This window comes from Mizuhopecten yessoensis, unplaced genomic scaffold (genome assembly GCF_002113885.1).
Source record: "Mizuhopecten yessoensis strain PY_sf001 unplaced genomic scaffold, ASM211388v2 scaffold8393, whole genome shotgun sequence".
NCBI classification, from domain to species: Eukaryota; Metazoa; Mollusca; class Bivalvia; order Pectinida; family Pectinidae; genus Mizuhopecten; species Mizuhopecten yessoensis.
The window spans coordinates 799,925-819,092 of record NW_018407525.1 but is presented as its reverse complement, the minus strand read 5'-3'; the positions used below and the strand labels follow the sequence as shown (position 1 = coordinate 819,092).

Genomic DNA, 19,168 nt, shown 5'->3' with positions numbered 1-19,168 from the left:
GGCAATCACTATAACCAACTTGCTGTGTGAAAGAAAATCATACAATGTATTATATAATGTACATGCTTCTCTAAGATCTTACTGAGGACACATAATACAGAGACAGGTCTTTAATTGTTACCTAAGGTAGAATAACCTGCTTTAAAAATAAGGGTGACCTTGACCTTTTACCACTCAGAAGGAAAAAAACCTTTTGAAGTTGACATATCAAACAAAAAGGTTAAGGGTGACACAATAGAATCGCCAGTAGATTTCAGTAGTTTCACAGAAATACCGTCTACACCAGTAGCTTTACCATCAGCCATTTGCTTGATTTCAGCAAGTACACAATCTAGTGTAATGTTTAGGATAACATAAGGATTGTCAGTAACAGAACTGTCTAGTTTTGTCTAGTTTTTCCCAGAGAAAAAAAACAACTCTTCCGTCACTTTGAACAATAAACCAATGCAAAATAATTTTCATTTTGCAAAAACCGTTTTACTACCATCTATCTATAAATAAACTGTTCAATTGTCAACATGCTAGTTTATGAACATATTATAATTCTCATTTTCCTTTTCATGGTATTTAGAAGCCCATTGAAGGTACAGAAATGAAACAAGCATATCTACATGTATGTTGTTTTTAAAGTAATAAATCACGCTTCGAAATGTTTATGTTTAAAACCAAATTATCAAGCTGGATTTACACTGTAGTTTCTATTTTGATTGTATACCGGTATCTCTTTTTGTTCACATTTCATCCAAAAGAAACTTTTTTTCATGACATAATACTTTTACATATACATTCTGTTTTTTACAACCACAGCTACCCTCGGCTTGTCATATTGATATCATGAAAATCATCACCACATTGTCAGTCATAAGAATACCGATAGTATAAGGATATTTTTCTGTAATCCTGTTCCGTGGTATTGGACCATAACATGGAACAGAATGCTCATTATTTCGAAGTCGACGGGATCGTGCAAAAACTTTTATCCGAATGTTCGAGTTATGCGGGTTCATAAATTTGGTATGAAATGCTGTTGGACATAGCACTAACAGTTGTTGATTTTATTAATAACCAATGCGTATAATCAACCGATGAATAATATACGTAATCAATATAACAAAAACAGGTATGTAATTTTACAATAAATACGCTCACAAAAATACTGTAGAGTAAGTTATTTCTGCAAAACGTACTTTCGTTTAACGCGATCAAAACGGTTGGACCATATTTTGAATTCGTTATTAAGTATGGACGGGCCTTGTGATTAAATGTTGTTTTTGGCTGGTCTATAACTTGGTAAAGTCTTTCCATGTCTGCATGTGTATATTCAACTCTGTCATTTTTTACTTCTGAGGTATTACATTTAAAAATCGAACTATCCCGCTGTCTTCGTCCTCGTACTATACAATGCGGAAATGAAAGTGCGCAAGTCTAAAACAAATCACTGTAATGGAGCGTACGCATAGTTGATTCTGTAAATGAAAACACATCCAAACATATGATATTATACATGTAACACATTCATTCATTAAGCTAAATGTGACTCCTGACACCTCCTCAACTCGATGTAATCAACAGCAAGTATCGTATTGTTCTTAAATCTCCCGATCGACTTTTAAAGCCATACTGGCTCCTGTACAAACATGAACCCGTGAAGCTGTCTTAGGTTGTGATTTTAACTGTAGACCTCTTTTATGCATGATCACGCTTTGTGACCAATTTTCCGGTTTGCACTGTCGTCTGTTTGGGTGTACAGATCATTATACGGACTCGCAGTTTGTACAAAATACTGTTGGTCAACATTAATGAAGTTTGTTTTTTATTAAAACAACTTAGTTTTGACAGTCCGTACATTTTACAGCCTGAAGCTTTATCGTAAATTAATTTTACCGTTTTAGTCTACTCGCAAAAGATGTTCACAAACACGGAATTGGCGAGATGTCGAACTGTTGCGTTTTATTTGTATCAAAGAATTAATAAGTGACAAAATGAGATTCGAACACTATAAAGTAGACGATGTTTTGATGTTGGATTAACGCTATTGAAACCAATATTTTACTTCGAGGTATCCGAGGTGTTGGACTTTTCAGGGTTTGAATTAGCAGAGTTTTATTTACTAAGATAAAGAAGAGACTTGGCCGGGACCGGAGAAATACTTCGAGATAAACGGGGTCTTCGAATTAAAAGAGTTCGAGATAAACGGGGTCTTCGAGTTAAAAGAGTTTGAGATAACGGTGTTCGACTGTAGTAACATTTTTCATTCTTTTTTATTTTCGTTTCTAAGTTCACAATGCATTTTTAATTCCGAATTTCGCGGTGTTTGTTCAGGAAATAAAAAACGTAGGTCGTTGAAATAAGCACAAAAGTATCGAAACAATTTTCATAGCTTAATCAATCAAGAAATTAAATTCACATTTCATAATAGCCTTACATAAAACAGTAAATACTATTGAATCATAGTGGGTTATTTTGAGTACATGTATCTGCTTGCTAGTGCGGAGGGGAATAGCGATCCGGTAGTTAGTCGGTCCCGTGGAGATATCACTACGCCTGTGTTTTGGTTTCATAACACGGAACTGGCCTTGGTAGTGTAATATAGTTTCAATGGAGAGAATTTCAGAATAAAGATTGAATTGGAACTGTCTACCGAAAGATTAAATTTTGTGAATAATATAATCTAGTTCTAATTATATTTGGATCGTTAAATTGTTAAACATCTATATTTTTCCGAAAATGGCGCATTATAAGTAATATCCCTCCAAGTCCTCATTTTATCGTTTTGCCTTGACTTTTTATTCTAACAAAGAATACGTTTGAAACGTATAGTAGACATATGAAACAGATAACAATCAGGCAGAAACATGTACATATCAGTTAAGAACATAAAAGAGAGAATGCCAAAAATGTTATACTTCTGGTTGTTCTCTCTTTCTAGTTCACTACGTACATTGTATGCTTCGGCTGTATTAAACCAGTTTCACTCCTTATATTAATTTGTTTTGCTTGCGTTTGTCTGTTTATTAATATATTCATATTGACGAGGCTTGAGACAAAACCTCAATTGAACTGATTCTCGAACGACGTCGTGTTTCTGTATCGTTTAACCTTGCTACGCTATCCGGGGTTCTGGCTGAGACAGCTACGACCAGGGCTTATATACATCGCGCTACGTCCCTTTCTAATTGACAGAGGGATCCCTTTCCTCAATACGATCCAATAAATCATTCACTCTATATATGGTTAGTTTTTACACGTAGTAAAGAAAGACACAATGACCATGTAAGAATACGTACCACAACCGGATGTTGTATCACAACTGCTGAGACAGTTCATGCAGACATGAGCGCAATTCCCATTTCCGTACATTCCAACTGGACAACCTGAAATATAATTAGACAGTAATGCATATTGGCAGTTACATTCTAGAAATAGTATGCGTACATAGTGAGTAAAAGACATGTCCATGATTTAGAAGGATTTGTTTTTTTGAATTTATTCAAGACATATGCACTGATGTAATGCAATTTATTTACGTGATACATGCATAACATGGATTTTACCTAGTATTTCATTGCGGGTGTTGTCGATGAAACAAAATACAAGTGTCCTTCCAAAACAACTTGCATCTTTCTTCACGCTATTCTTTTGAAGATATCCATGTAATGGAAACTTTTTGATCACATTTTCGCTCGTTTTGGTTTTTCGATATATCCATTTTCGGTTTGCATGGACTAATCCTTTGTTGTAGCGACGTAATAATTTCAGTAACAACATTGAATTAGAAATTAACCGACCGCAAAAGTATCGGATACCTGGTAATTAGCACGGTTGATAAAACACATTTTACATATGAGGGCTGCTGAATAGCAGTTAATGCTACTTAAACGCTTCATTTTGCAGAGTCGATAAAGTAGTTCGACTGTCCCTCTTACATTCAGGTCTAATATCAAGTAGAGTAAAATATATTAGATTCAAATTCTATATAGTTTGAGCTGTAATTGTAATTGTATCATCCATAGCTCAGGGAGTTTCCGCTATAGGTTTATGGACGTGAAATACTGATGCTACTGTACGTATATGCTTATAATGGCCTTCACATCATAAGCAAGAGGTCACTCGTACGATTAAAATGAATAAAATAAAAGGGAAATAACATTCATTTCATATATAATTCGGTATTATTGGAGTCTAACATTCAACTTTATGTTGATTGTACGGTGACACGTGTATTGTAACGCCATGTATCAAACACGTGATAATGCCAGAGGAATGTGGTCTACTTTCTATATGGCTTATATGTTTCTTTTGTTTATTGGACACCAGATGGCCACGTGTTACAGAAAGCATTTAATGACATGAACATTTGGAAAGTACTAACAGTTGCTTCAAGATATATGTTTTGGTATATACGTGACCTTAAAATTACCTCATTCATAGTTGACTTCATTAGACCATTTCTGATCAATCAGGTATACAATTACTAATATTAATTTCCCTAATTGTTAAACCCATCAATTCCGTCGTTATTTTCTTCGATTATGAGTAATTTTAGATTTATTTAAATCAATTTCAAAGATAAAGCGAAATTCCTTACACATAGTTGTGGCATACATCAATTTCAACCATTAACAAATTATACTGAAGGAGCAACCGTAATAAAGTTAAGTGCCGTGTCAGGTCCTAAACACAATTTACGATCAGAGACAAGGGAACCTACACTACATTGTATTTAGGTTTATAACTTGTAACAATGACAAGGCTGGTTGTGGTCAAAATTATTATTTTAGGGTTCTACGTCTCTGGGGATGTTTTATCGAGCCAACACAATGATTTGATTTGTTTCGATTAATTTATAAAAAGTGTACCTATATATTTGCCTGAAAGATCTAGTAATTACATATATAGTTAAGGTATAGTTCGAAATATATATTATGTTCTATTTTATGCTTAATTATCAAAAAACATTAAACAACTTCAAAATATAAATATAGCTGTGTAAGTATTTTGTATTTTATTATAAAGATATAATTTATGTACACAGTATATTAGACGTCATTTTTTCCAAATAATAATAAATAATAAGTATCTCGAACAACTTTAGCGTTCTCAAAAATATGCCATAGTTGCCTTTGTATCAAGTCTAAAAGTGTGTGTGAATTATTTTAGTGATCATTTGGATACTTAAATATAGAGGGGTAGTAGATCGAACCGTTCTTTCCAGACTCCTAACATTTTTTTTCTAATTTGGATAAAATATGTTTTCTGCTAATAGACTATACATTTACATTTATTGCATACAATATTTTCATATAATCTGTTTTTGTCAGATTTCCTACTGTAACAAAGTGTTATGTCGACAACAAATAGTCTTTATATATTGATGTTTATTCCTTGAAATGCAATTTCAAGCATGAACACTGGGTCACTCTGACCTATGTATCGATTTGAAATGTATATGTTTATTCGTTACAATAACAAACAGTATATTCACACTTGGTACGCTGATTCATCTCGGCAAATCACAGTGTATGTTTCAAAATCTTCCGCGCTAACCGACTACATTTTCATTTCTTATCAAGAAAAGCGCTTTCAGAATATCGTACAGTGCTTACAATAACTTTGCGAAAAACTCTTTCTATATCCTTAATTTCACCATTCAGCTATCCAATTCCACACATCGTACGGACAATGGCAACGGATTTCACTCTTATTAATCAAACTGTGTGCGACGATTGAGTGTTTGATTTCTATATTCCAATGCTTGGAGATGGTAATCATTATTATGATGGAATTTCTACCTTTTTTCAAAAATAAAGTTCGAAGATGTAACACCTGCATTTCAGCCTTTACATAGAGGTTATCAAGCTAGTGGTGGCTAGTTAGCATGTTTATATAACTCGAGTTGGTTAATTTTTAAATTGTTTGAAGACACGAGGTTTACATAGTGTCTTTTACAAATCGAAAATTTACTTGGGATTTAGATAACAAAGATAATTTGCCATGACGTGTTTGCGAGTTGTTTTTTTTACCTCGCATCGTTTATTGTTACTTGACTTCATAATGATAAAAATACAACCAGTGAAATAACGCCCGAGGTGTTACCCAAAATTGGGTAACAAGAAATGTTTACCGACTCCTAGCAGGTTTACACAAACAATCCAAAGAGATGAACCTGCAGCGGTTGTGGAAGAAAAACAATCACATTGATGTAAAAAGTAGCAATGCATTTTTAGTTTACACGAATGTATATGTCTTACGGCACATTGCAATGAAAAAATCTTATAGTTCAGTTATGTGGAAGATATGAGTAAACTCACCATTAACTTGTACCTCACACAGCTCCAATATAGCATCATTAGAGTACCACGGTTTGGCTTTTACTCGACGGTCGTTGTAGATGGTCAGATACCGGGTGACACCTGGACATTGTACGTTCTGTGTCGCGGACATAGACGCCAAGGCAGCAGTCGTGTCCTTGTGACACCTGTTTCCTGATGTCCAGTCTTGTGCATTAGACAGGTATATCTCGTAACCGGCGAGTCTGTTTAGTGTGCCCTCATCTGCAGTTAATAACATTTACCTTCAGTTTCAGTAGGTCATTGTACTGGAATATTTGATACATATATGAAGAGTGGACATGATTCATAATCAATCATTCATAAGCGTAATTAAAGCTGATGGTATGTATCTACATTTATTTTTTATTGATGATGCTGTATAATCGCAGGTATGTAAGTGGTGTGCAGTTTAACTTGGCAAAGTAACATTCGTTCTCTTATATATTATTAAGGTGAATTAATGATGCCCTATTAGTGGTATTCTATTTGTAAGTTAAGCTTCAGTAAGCTTCCTGGAGATTTAAGCTTATCGACCTCCCACATTCAAATCCATACATTTATGTAAAATACTTAGTCCATAATAGTGATTTGCAATATTCTGTCAATTTAATTCGAAAACGCGGATCTGATGCTGATGATACCTCATTGAAATATCATGCTGAATGCACCAATCACAGTAGTCTCAATCACGTTATACTGACAACGGGTTTACTAGTTTTTGCAATTACCCTACCTGCTAAAACTGTTCCGGGGAAAAACAAGTATATTATGTTATGACTATGGGATGTGACAAGGAGCAGAACTTATTGTCTCCCCGATTGAGCAAACGTTCAACAAAAATCTAAAAGTAAGGTATTGCCAACTAGGGTGATGGAAACAAAAAGGCTGTTGTGAAAGCATAGAGAATATATATATCATATATTGAAGTGAAAACAGCTCGAGTGAGGAAAATGAAGAATTATTCATGCATGTCCAGCAGTTCGTGTCGAGTACTCGCACGTCAACTGAGTCACGTCTGCCTAACTATAGTCTCTTCTCCAACCCTTCTTCTGATGCCCCCTTCCCCTCATTATAGGCTCTTCTCTTACCCTTCTTCTGATGCCCCCTTCCCCTCATTATAGGCTCTTCTCTTACTCTTCTTCTGATGCCCCTTTCCCTCCCCGCTCATGATTGTCTCTTCACCAACCCGTCTTCTTATCCAATCCCCCTCCACACCTTATGTAGGTTGCCAATTGATATAACTTATTATACATGTATGTTTGTAGTATTCCTTTGAAACATGCTTGAAACTATCTCACATTTTTCACTCATATACAAGCCATAGAATATACGCGCGAGTGCGGGTGAGGTTGTGTGCAACTATTTAATTTCGTAATACATATATATTCCAATCATGTGATGGGCCCTTCCCGACGCAGACGGCACAGTGGCATGTGATGGGCCCTTCCCGACGCAGACGGCACAGTGGAAACGGATTTTCGAGGATCTACATGGAAATACCAGGAGAACGATAACATGACACGGAATGTGATGAACAATAAAAATGTAAATGTGTCGAATAGTGCTAAGCATACATGTATCACTAGTGATGTCGGTCCTGGGAAGGATTCTTCACAATTGTTATGCATGTATATGGTTATTATGCGTATATGAGTGGGTACGATAGTTCCTGTGTGTGGTTGTGTAAGCATAAGTGTGAACACAGATCCATAAATAAATATTTGTTTCAAATTTTTAAATGCTGATATTTGTGGCTCTCTTCTATTCACTCATTCAATTATAATAGTTTTATATTTACATTGATATTTAGCCATCTTATGGTGTACATTACTGTTTTACAAACTGTAAGGAAATGGCGATTAAAATGTTCATGTTACGAGTGCCCAATCGTTTTGCTGAATTTATGGCAATAAAATATGTTTAAACGAAATATAATAGTATATGTCCCAAAATCTCAAATTCATTTTGGTCGCTTTGTGTCCCGGAAGAAGGGCACAAAAGAAAATCCGAAAATATTTAGATGGTTCCCACATTACATGTAGTTGCCTCTTACAATGTGCTGTGTGTATCAGCAGATATTTTCCTTTCTAAAACTTCGAGGGGTGCACTTTCATGAAACATTGTTCATTATATATAAAAGGTTATTAACCTTTCTCAGTTCGTGAAATGATATGAATCCCGTGTATCATTTAACGTTCAGTATATTAGAAAACCGTGTTTCTCTGCATTTAGAACGAATAAGAAGCTGATTTTGGTTGGAATATATGACCTTGCTTTCAAAACATGACATGATTGACAATCCATCCGTGACGTCACTACCACGCTAGCAAACATATAAGTGTATCATGCAATATTTTTGCATATGTATCGCCATATTCCTAACTTATTCTTGTTTACAAAGTACTTGTTCTAAATAGTTATTTTTTATGTAAGTTAGGAGATTTCTTTAAGTTAAGGAACGTTCGTGAAACTTGGGTTCGGGCCACAACAGTTACATATCCGGGCCAGGACAGTAACATATCAAAGTCAGGACATGGATATTTCCGGGGCAGGACAGTGAAACACCCGAGCAAAACAATGTAAGTCAAATAACCTGATATCCATATGACATCCTGGTTTGTTTTTCATTAACGACATTAGAAATAGGGATATATGTCAGTTTAAGTATATAACGCCATTTGTGTGACTGGACCTTTTATGGCAATACCATATAGAATAAAAAGTGAAAAAAGAATAGCTTAGTTAGATTAATAAATAACGAAGGTGAGACTGCTTCCGGCTTGAATGAACTCAGTACAGCTCCATAGACAGAACGAGACGGAGATTGAGACGGGGAGCGAGACGGAACATCAGCGAACGTACTACACTATAACCGATACGAGGATAAGAAGTTACCAAAAACAAACATCAACTCGACCAACAACACATGGTTCACTCGTGTTTTGTTACATGATTTTCCAACACTTAGTTACTGTTTTTGGCAGTGGTACGGGGATACTTAAGGTATCATTCACCCTGTCATAATACAGTAACACAATAACAAGGAAGATAATTTTACTACATGCATATATCATCAAAAAATACAGATAATTGCCTTCAAAGCTACTCGATGTTCACGTGAAAAATCGATAACAAAATAAGTGCTATAAAACAACCCTTGCCCAATTTAGACACATATCTACGTTAAGAATATGGTATTTTGTACATTCTGCATGAACTCAAAGTTAGAAGACTCCAGAATCAGAAAGTTCATAAGGTCAGTATGTAATATATGCTGAATTCAACATTTGTATGCGGTTTCATCGATACATTGTAGTAGCGTCAATGTTTTTTGGTATTTTTTTGCCGATTTAAAGTGACTTTTCTTCATTTATTATGGGGTAATGACGATAATCTGCAATAGAAGACACGTGATGACAGAAAGAATTAAAATAAGATTACCTCACTACCAATTTATTCCTAAAATGCATACTGTTACAGTGTTAACAGACATGAGGACAACATTACAATGCAATAGTTGAGGCAGGTACGTGCTTCGCAATGTTCTGCAGTAACGTTCTAAACAACCGCTTTCTATGGCTTAGTATTCACTGAATATCATTTGGAAAATTATGGCAATAATATTTATGAGTTACTATGATTGTTTGCTTCAATAGTGAAGCGTACAAAACATTTATAAAGGTATCAGTTATTTTATATGAGTATTAGTCGGACTGATTACTCTCATGATTCCCTATACATCTTTATAATTTAGTCATAAGCAAGTCAATAAATCATAACTCAGAATTTTAGCTAACTTAGCTATTACTTTGAGAAACTTTGTTTACTCAAGTCATTCACGGTAAATAATTGTTATACAACTTAAATTCACAACACAACTTGCTATTTAATATATTGGTTTCGGTATTGTTAAACAAAATTGGTTATTGTAACATGGTAATTCAGAGTGGAGACTTGAATGATTCAGTGAGAGAGAGAGAGAGTAAAACCACATGTAAAAATATTAATTATTTGAATATAAAAATCATACGCATTGGAAATTAATACTGCCTTCAGTCATTTATTTATATTGGTGGTAATTCCAGAGAAAGGACATGACCTATTGACCTGTGACTGACTGGAGCAGCTAAAGAAGAAGAGATCACCGGGAGGTCGGACAGTAGTCTGTGATTACACTGACAAATACGACTGAGACGAATAGCTAGTGGCGCAGCTTTTGTCACAGTATATTAAATAGAAGATCGGAGACGAGTGTTCATGTACAATGTTATATTGGATTTATTAAACGATTTTAATTAATTCAATATTACATGAACACGAGTGTAAGATTCTATTTATTATATATTTCGAGAAACAGTCATACATAATTGTTTTCAATACGTTCCTCTATATAGCGACGACTGACGAATAATAATTTAGGTTACTTTTCACCTATAAATGTTCTAACAATTATCATAACAACATATCATTCAATAGGCCTAGCGTTTACAAAAGTAGTAGTGACGTCACATATTATGACACAGTGGCGCGTGCACTATTAAAGTAAAATGTCATCACAATACACATCGAGGTCCGCACTTTTTTGTTTTCGATAACACGGGCGCGTTTCTTCGGAGAGCGTCCTTGAGGAATGTGAACCTCGATGCTGAGCCAGAAAATATAATATGGAATCCGCCATGAATGAGGATTTAAAAGAGATAAAAAACAATCTCAGTATGTAGTTAAGAATACAAGATGGAGGATCGGGAACGAACCTAGTACTTTAGATCTAATTATAACTAACGAAGACGAAATGGTCACGGATATTAAATATCAGAGTCCCCTGGGTCATAGTGATCACTTGGTCCTCGAGTAAAGTTTTGTTTGCTATGGAAACACTAGTCACTTAAATAAATCAACTTGCAAGTCTAATTATAGAAAGGCGGACTTCCCAAGAATAATGAAGGATAAGGAAGTCAATTGGCAAAACGTACTAAACGGTGATTCTAATCACATGTATGAGCAATTCCTCGAAACTGTATCCGCTTGTATGTCGAAACATGGCATGGCAAATACATGTACTCCCATTGGAAAAACTGTTGTGGATAATATCAAGCAAAAACAAAGATTTTGCCAAAGATACATGGAAACTAGAGATGAAGAATAGTACAGAAAGTACACTAAATGTCGCAACCATGTGAAAAGCAGGTTGAGGAAATCAAGGCAAACTATTGAGAAAGGCATTTCCAATGATGCTAAATAAAACCCAAAGGTATTTTGGAAAATGTGAACTCAAAGCGGATCAGGTTAAAGCAGACGTCCTGGCAGACTTTTTCAGTAGCGTATTTACAGCAGAACCTATTGGAGAAGTACCTTTACACGAACCAATGAGTCTTAATTTGTTATTTCAAGATAGTGATATAACAGAAGAAAGTGTAAGAAAGGAACTATTAAAGTTTAATCCAAATAAATCTCGATATGGTACATCCTAGATTGTCAAAAGAATTAGATAATTCAATATGTAAACACTTGACAATTATTTTCAACACCTCTCTTCAAGAACGAACTGTAACTCAATTATGGAAAATGGCAAATATAACCGCCCTTTTTAAACAAGATCTGTAGGAGAACAGCATAGCTCGTCTATTAAAATTGTTTTTGTAAAAAGTGCTAATAGTAATTGGGCCATTACAGGATGTCCAATCTTAGATTATAGATCAGGAAACTAAAAATACATTGTCGATGGCACACTCCCGCTATCCCCCCAAAGTAACCCTTAACATAACACATATATCTGCCATGTCTAAAATTTTTAAGTTCCTACTTTAAACAGTGTAGAACAAGTTATTTTACCGCTTATCNCCCCCCCCCCCCCCCCCCCCCCCTTACACCATATGTTAAGATAAATTGCATTAAAATGTAGAACTCATGATAATGTTTAATTTGATATGCAATAAGACTCTGTTGTTTTTAAAGGTTTGATCCCTATGACCCCCCGGCCAGACCAGGCCCCTCGGGCAATATAAATAATAAAAAAAAAGTGTTGTGCACTTTTCCATACATACATTTACCATGTCTCAAAGTTTCAAGTTCCTAATTCGATATCAATATTTGATACCGATGCAACCTTAATCAAAGATGACCTCTGCAATTTGCTGAAATGGTCGGATAAGTGGTTTTTAAGTTTACATCCTAAAAAGTGCCAAGGTATGACCGTGTCAACAAAACATAAAAAGAGAGAACCGCGTTATCATTTAACGGACAAGGGAGGAGAAATTATAGCATTAGAAACATTGCATCGAAGAACGATTTAGGGGTTGTAGTAGACCAAATCTTGAGCTTTATAACACATATCCCACAACCAATAAATAATTGCTAACAGCATCGTACATTTGTGTATGTGTCATAAGGAGATCATTTGTATATTTGGCCGAAAAATGTTCTCAAAACTTTCAAACGCGCTGGTTCGATCTCATTTACAGTACGCTGCAAGATATGGAGTCCACACAAAATTAAGGGCATCGAAAGGATAGAGAACGTTCAAAGAAGATCTACAGAATTACTCCCCGGATTTAAGATTATATGCTACAGCGAGATATCATGCCGATTGAAGCTTCCGACTCTAGCATACATGTACTTGCGCAGAGATATGATACACGTGTTCAAGTTTATGAATGGGCCATATGATTCGAATTTGGTGGATGGATTGTTCGTTCTCGCTGCTCAAGGAAAAAATCGTGGATACAGTATAACAAATACTCAAACAACATTGTCATTATAATTGAAACCGGCAAAGTCTCAAACAAGATGTAAGTTCATCTCGTAATGTATTTGACTTTAAAAAAGAACCTTCTGGATACGAAAAACGAATTCTGGAAAGTTCTTGAGTTGAAGTACGATCATACAGCGTCTTTTGTATAGGCTTATTTTATGTTTACCACTATTATGGGGACTCAACTCTAACCGATCACGCGGAAAATGAACCATTACCTTTATATCAATGCCATGTGCCAATACAGTGTGAAATGTGTCAAACCCCATTGGAACAACCTTTTTTGACCGCGCCCCTGCCTCTGCCATCCGGTAACTATGTCAGCCATTTTGTTTACAAACGTAGAAGTTATATTGCGTATGAATATGACCTGATTCCCACGGTGAAAAGACTCATTTGCATGTTTATTGTACATGTGCTTTACCGGTTTTATTGAACGGCAATATTGCTCGGAAACAGTCTGTACTTTATAATAAGAAACCAATCAGTGTGCTTCATAAAAGGGTACTGTTTAATTATGTGAGTTGTTGATTTATAGGATATTAGCAAGTTGCCATCCACAGAATCTTACCTCTATATATAATATTCACGGATTCTATGACGGACTGTGTCTGTAGATCTACCTGCCAAGAGGCCTCGGTGTGTCCTATCGCCGTGTGTGTACAGCAGTTCGATCCCATGAATGTATCGACACATCCGTCTACGGCGTTAGAGCTGCCCCAGCCACCGAGGGTAGAACTTTGACTTGTGGCTTTACCAGAGGCGATGTTTTCTGAAATAGAGTATGATTTGTCTTGTTGTTTATATGACTAAAACCAATTTTGTTATATGTTTAGGTTGTTATGAATTCAATCAGCGATTTGCAGGACTGTATCGATATGAAATTCAATCACATAGTCTTGCGTGTTTTTTTTACCTCAACATAATATCCTTCAATTTCTATAATGTTGATGAGAAATCCAAGCAATCTTTAGATAGAAAAGTATTCCCTTCATACACAAATGGAACGTGAAACGTTCACCACAATTCATTACACATTAAATGCAGTGCAGCTATCTATTATTTATTATTAACTACAATGTAGATAATTCATCTCTGTTTTGGGGAGGATTTATACAGGTATCAGCTACAGTCGTTTCATTGAAAAAAAAACTACAGTGGTATCATCAGGGTTTGGTTCAGTTTGGTTAGATGTTCCAATCCTTCTTACAACTACGGTCATATGAAGTCAGTGTTCGATTGGATCACTTAGAGGTCATTTTAAAGCGTAATTTCACTGAAATATTATCACCATGACACGGTAACATAACATCAGGCAGGTAACATTATTATCGGTTCGGGAAAACAAGTTGTCAATGAGACATCGACGTATAGAATTAGTATAGGTAAGATGGCAGGAAAGTATAAAGGTATCGGGTGTCTGAAAGGGGCAGCTGATGAACATGGTACTGTCTATGTCCAAAATAAATAATCTGCTACGATTTCACAATTTGGATACAACGGCTATATTTCATAAATTAATGGACCTGAAAAAGTGATAGAATATACCGATATTTTCATTCGTGCTTCCCACTCGGAGGAAAATATATGGATATGGTATTCGAAATGAAATCATTAAATATCCTGTATATATTGCCCTTGTGGTAGAGAAATGCGATAAGTTTTCTCGAGACATATGATGTTTAACAATGACGAAGCCCAAGTAAAATATACCGAATTAATCAAAGACACAGCAGTGAAGATGAGCAATGTTCAGTGCCATCGTTGTCGTCGGTGTGAAAGGAAAACGATGACTTATTTCTCCGTCTTATATCCTGGTCTGCCTACTTTCCCTTTGAAGTTGCATGTAGAAAAAATCGATATAAATCCAAAACCGGAAGTTGTTGTACACCAAAAGTCTCCAATAACTTCCTCTGGCATTAAAGGCGCGGCTTTTTTAACATGTGAACAACTTCCGCAAAAAAGAAGTTCTTTCATTATTGCGTCCAACATCTTTCCGAAACTGTTAAACAAGCGATTTTCCGGGCCCAAGTAGTTCTTGTTATTTACGTCAAACAATCAAATAACGGAGAAGTCCACACATGATAAGGTATAGAGAACGGGGAGGATAAGGGTTCCCGTCTTTCTTCTTCCTTTCCATGACGAATCTTGACAGGAACTTATTCATTTGTTCACAAGCCATTTCAAGAAATCCCGGCATCACTTCATCACCAGTTCTATTTCAAATTTGGCCAAACTTTCAAATACACCCCTCGCCTAAACTGTATTCTTTTTCAAGCTGTCCAATAAGCCCTTTCATTTGCTGGGAAGATAATGCTGTCACGAAACGACTGTTTTCGAATTTAGAAAGTTCCGTTTCTGGTAATTCTAATTCAAATTTCCCGTGTCCAATCAGCTCAGACAATTTGTTTGAAGAAGCGACAGGTACACAGTATTTAGAAACACTGAGTCAGCGACAGTTCGGAAATACCATCAAATGCTAAATCACTTTCTTTTTCATTTTCCTGGTATGCCTGAGATAACACAATGCCATCAAAATCATATCTTTGTCATAATGAAAGTAAATTCGGGTCTTTTAAATTGACCGTGGAGCTAGCTGATGTAGTTGTCATCCTGCTCCTTACATAGCCCGAATGAAAAATGAGAGAAATTTCGGGTTGAACTTCTAACTGATATTTAGTTGGATTTGTCGTGAAATGTATTCAGATAACACAATGCTATCAAAATCATATCTTTGTCATAATGAAAGTAAATCCGGGTCTTTTAAATTGACCGTGGAGCTAGCTGATGTAGTTGTCATCCTGCTCCTTACATAGCCCGAATGAAAAATGAGAGAAATTTCGGGTTGAACTTCTAACTGATATTTAGTTGGATTTGTCGTGAAATGTATTCAGGACGCAAGTTAGTTGTGATTGGTTCCCAGATATTTAGTAGCAGTTACTGAATGTTAATTTAGTAAATTTAGACTTATGAACACATTTTTGTCATTACGTCTCCATTATAAAGGGTAGACATTTCCTAATAGATCAAATACACACGTGCACGGTATTAATTTAAAGATCTTCATCTTTTATGTGTTCTCCAGCTGTCTCAATATCTCGTAAGAAATTAAACACACACACACACACACACACACACAAGGTCAGACATTGTAGGTCGCTATATAAAAGTGGGATGATTGATTTGTAAGAGATAAGACTGAAAGGGAACAGATAGGACAAGGAGGGGGGAGAGGAAGGTAGGGGCGATAAGGGAAAGTTGGTATTGATACGCATTGGTTTAATAAGTGTTCAAGTTCTGTCAAATCAAACACACCACAAACGTTCAAGCGATTTAATGTCACAGGGACAAGTGAAAATTTAAAGTGAAGGAACATCCGCCAAAATTGTCACCAGCAAGAACTACAATTAAGTAGATACACAAATACAATCCTTATGAGGGGACAGAGGTAGAGAGGCGTTTTGTCTGATATGATAGTATAGACATTGTATTAATGAGTATTATATTCACGTTTTTTTCGAACTTTAGGCCATTGACCCATCAGTATATAATACATATTATACACAAATTATGGACAATGTACAGAGAATGAAGACAATCATATTCCATTATAATACCCTTAATTTGTTTGCCTCATAGATGAATTTTCCTAGTATACACAATTCTTTAATATTATGGACACTCAATAACTGAACGGCTTTAAACACAGATGTTTTTTTTCCAATAATAGCTTTTGATAATAGAACAGACTAATAAAAAATGAAATTCGTCCTCTACTTCAGACGGAGAGTTACACTGTTTACAATATCTACGTTCTCTAGGTATATTATTATACCTTCCAACTTCTACAGCCAAAGAAGGTGTAGATGTACGGATTCGAGTTAAACAAATGCGATATTCCATTGGTATATATTTTGTGAGGTAAAATTGTAATGATTCTCCAAAATCAATGATATTTTTATACAATAAACATTTTGGAGAGTTTTCCATTGAGGCCCTTAGAGATTGTATGCCTTAATCAAAAATTCTTTGTTTTATCAATGGTAATAACACACTTTGCTGAGAAATACATGGATTTAACCAAAAATCACTAAGACCTAGATTATTCAATTCATCTCTTACTGCATTAGCCAGTTGAAATCATTTTTACTACAACATTTTGATAAAAATCTATAGGAAGTGGATTTGATACAATTTTAAGATTTTAAGATCTTAAACCAATATTTCATCATTCTTTAAATGGGGAATATGATAGCCATGTATTTGTACCTTTTTTCTGATCAAAGGAATTATATAAACACTAGAAAACAATAGAGGTGTCATGATAGTCTGTTCTGGTATAGTACAGGTAGATTATTTACCTGTATTTACCTGTTCACCAATAGGAAATACTGTGTTAGTTATAGGAATATTTAACGAACATATTTCCTGATTTTCTTAATACTAACTGGAATTATGAATAAATATATACAAGATTCCAGTTATTACTTAATAAAAACACATCAAAATACATTAACTGAAAACCTGCTTTTATTATTTTCATATTAAGTCAATTTTATACATTTTTACTATACATTCACAGTTATGTGTTATATATATTTCATAAAATAGAACTAATTTTAGCAAGCAATTTATGAGAAAATATAATAATGAAAATGGTTTATGATAAGAAAAAAAAGGCTAAAAATGATGAAAATAGACTACATCAAAGCTCCATGTATTATGACAGTACTGTATATATGATACAGGTAATGTGGTAAAAACCAGGTAAAATATATATGAAACCACGGACTTAGATAACAATCTAATCTAATTCCGTGATGAAACAGACTATAACTGCTATCACAACATTACTGCCTCTATATTTTTTTTAAAAAGTGGGAGAAAGGAGAACACACCATTTGTACGAACGTTTTATCTACATATAATACTGTGATTGCAACACACACATACCCAAATCCAGCCCCCGGTGTCATTCCCAGTGTAAATGTGCAACACAATATAAAATCACCCAAGCGTTACATCAAACTTATACACGTAGGTCATGGTTATTATACCTGTATTCATATAAAACAGCTTTGGCTCAGCTAATATCTCTATTTTGATAATCCCAAAAAAGTTTTAACCATTTAAAAGAATCTTCGTACACGTTATCATATCAGAGTAGCACTCGTCCCTTAATGATCATACATACGAGGGTTCAGTGTTGTCATAACTACATACTTGTACGTATACCAACAGTACGAGATCTCACCTGATGCGTTAACCACCTTCAGCGTCCACACTACTGACCAGATGACCAGCAGGTACCGGTAAAATCCCATGTCTGGTCGGCTATAACGTCAAACACCTTGTCTGTACATTATCTCACCAACCAGGAAGTTCATACAGGTCTAGGGTACGTTGCACAGGGACATGTATTCACGGTGTTTACACATTCGTAAGACTCGTTTGTTAAGACGCCGATAACCTTACGTTCTTGCACGTTTCCCAGGTTTTGTCACATAATATCCAATACAATATTGTATTACATGTCTGTCTGATATAATTCTATACAAAAACGTTTGCGCAATCTGAAATAGCAAGTTTACTGATCTGTGACGATTTGTAACACAGTAAACACAGACTTTCTGTATAGAGAAAATCGTTCACAGGTCTGTCTTGTATCAACACGGACGGTTGTCCCTACGTGTGTGACTACAGTGTTATGTAGGGTGTATTAGTGAAAAGCTGAGTAGTCAAAACGACTTTTTTTCAAACAAGAATAACAACATTGAAGGTTGTAGGGTACATATTTTCTAAACCAGGACATCTGGCATTCAGTGTATACTCTATCAAGTGAATTTACTTGCACTAATGCTACGACTTCCCTGTAAAGATGTCTTCTTCTCTTATCTCTTGGTCACATGTACATGTACCTTCCTGAATATTTATAATAATAAAAAAAATGAAAATATCTACGATTACATAATAAAGCCATATATATCTTGTGTATAAGACTTACCACGTCGTTATGAAGACATAATAGATTTATTTTGTTTGCGTTAGGGGGCTATTTAGAAGATTTTTTGGAACATGCTTTTAA

General features: G+C 35.2%; 1 protein-coding gene across 1 annotated transcript in view; it reads right to left on the bottom strand.

The window, feature by feature from the left end:
- The window catches only part of LOC110455880 (scavenger receptor class F member 1-like), a 62,824-nt gene extending 44,065 nt beyond the window's left edge, over positions 1-18,759 (bottom strand). The window contains exons 1-4 of the mRNA XM_021506293.1: positions 18,338-18,759; positions 13,655-13,855; positions 6,312-6,554; positions 3,288-3,374 (exon numbers count right to left, since the gene is read on the bottom strand). Coding sequence (XP_021361968.1) covers positions 3,288-3,374; positions 6,312-6,554; positions 13,655-13,855; positions 18,338-18,407 — 601 coding nt within the window. The 5' untranslated portion in view covers positions 18,408-18,759. The remainder of the gene's footprint in view (positions 1-3,287; positions 3,375-6,311; positions 6,555-13,654; positions 13,856-18,337) is intronic.
- Between the last annotated feature and the right edge of the window lie 409 nt (positions 18,760-19,168).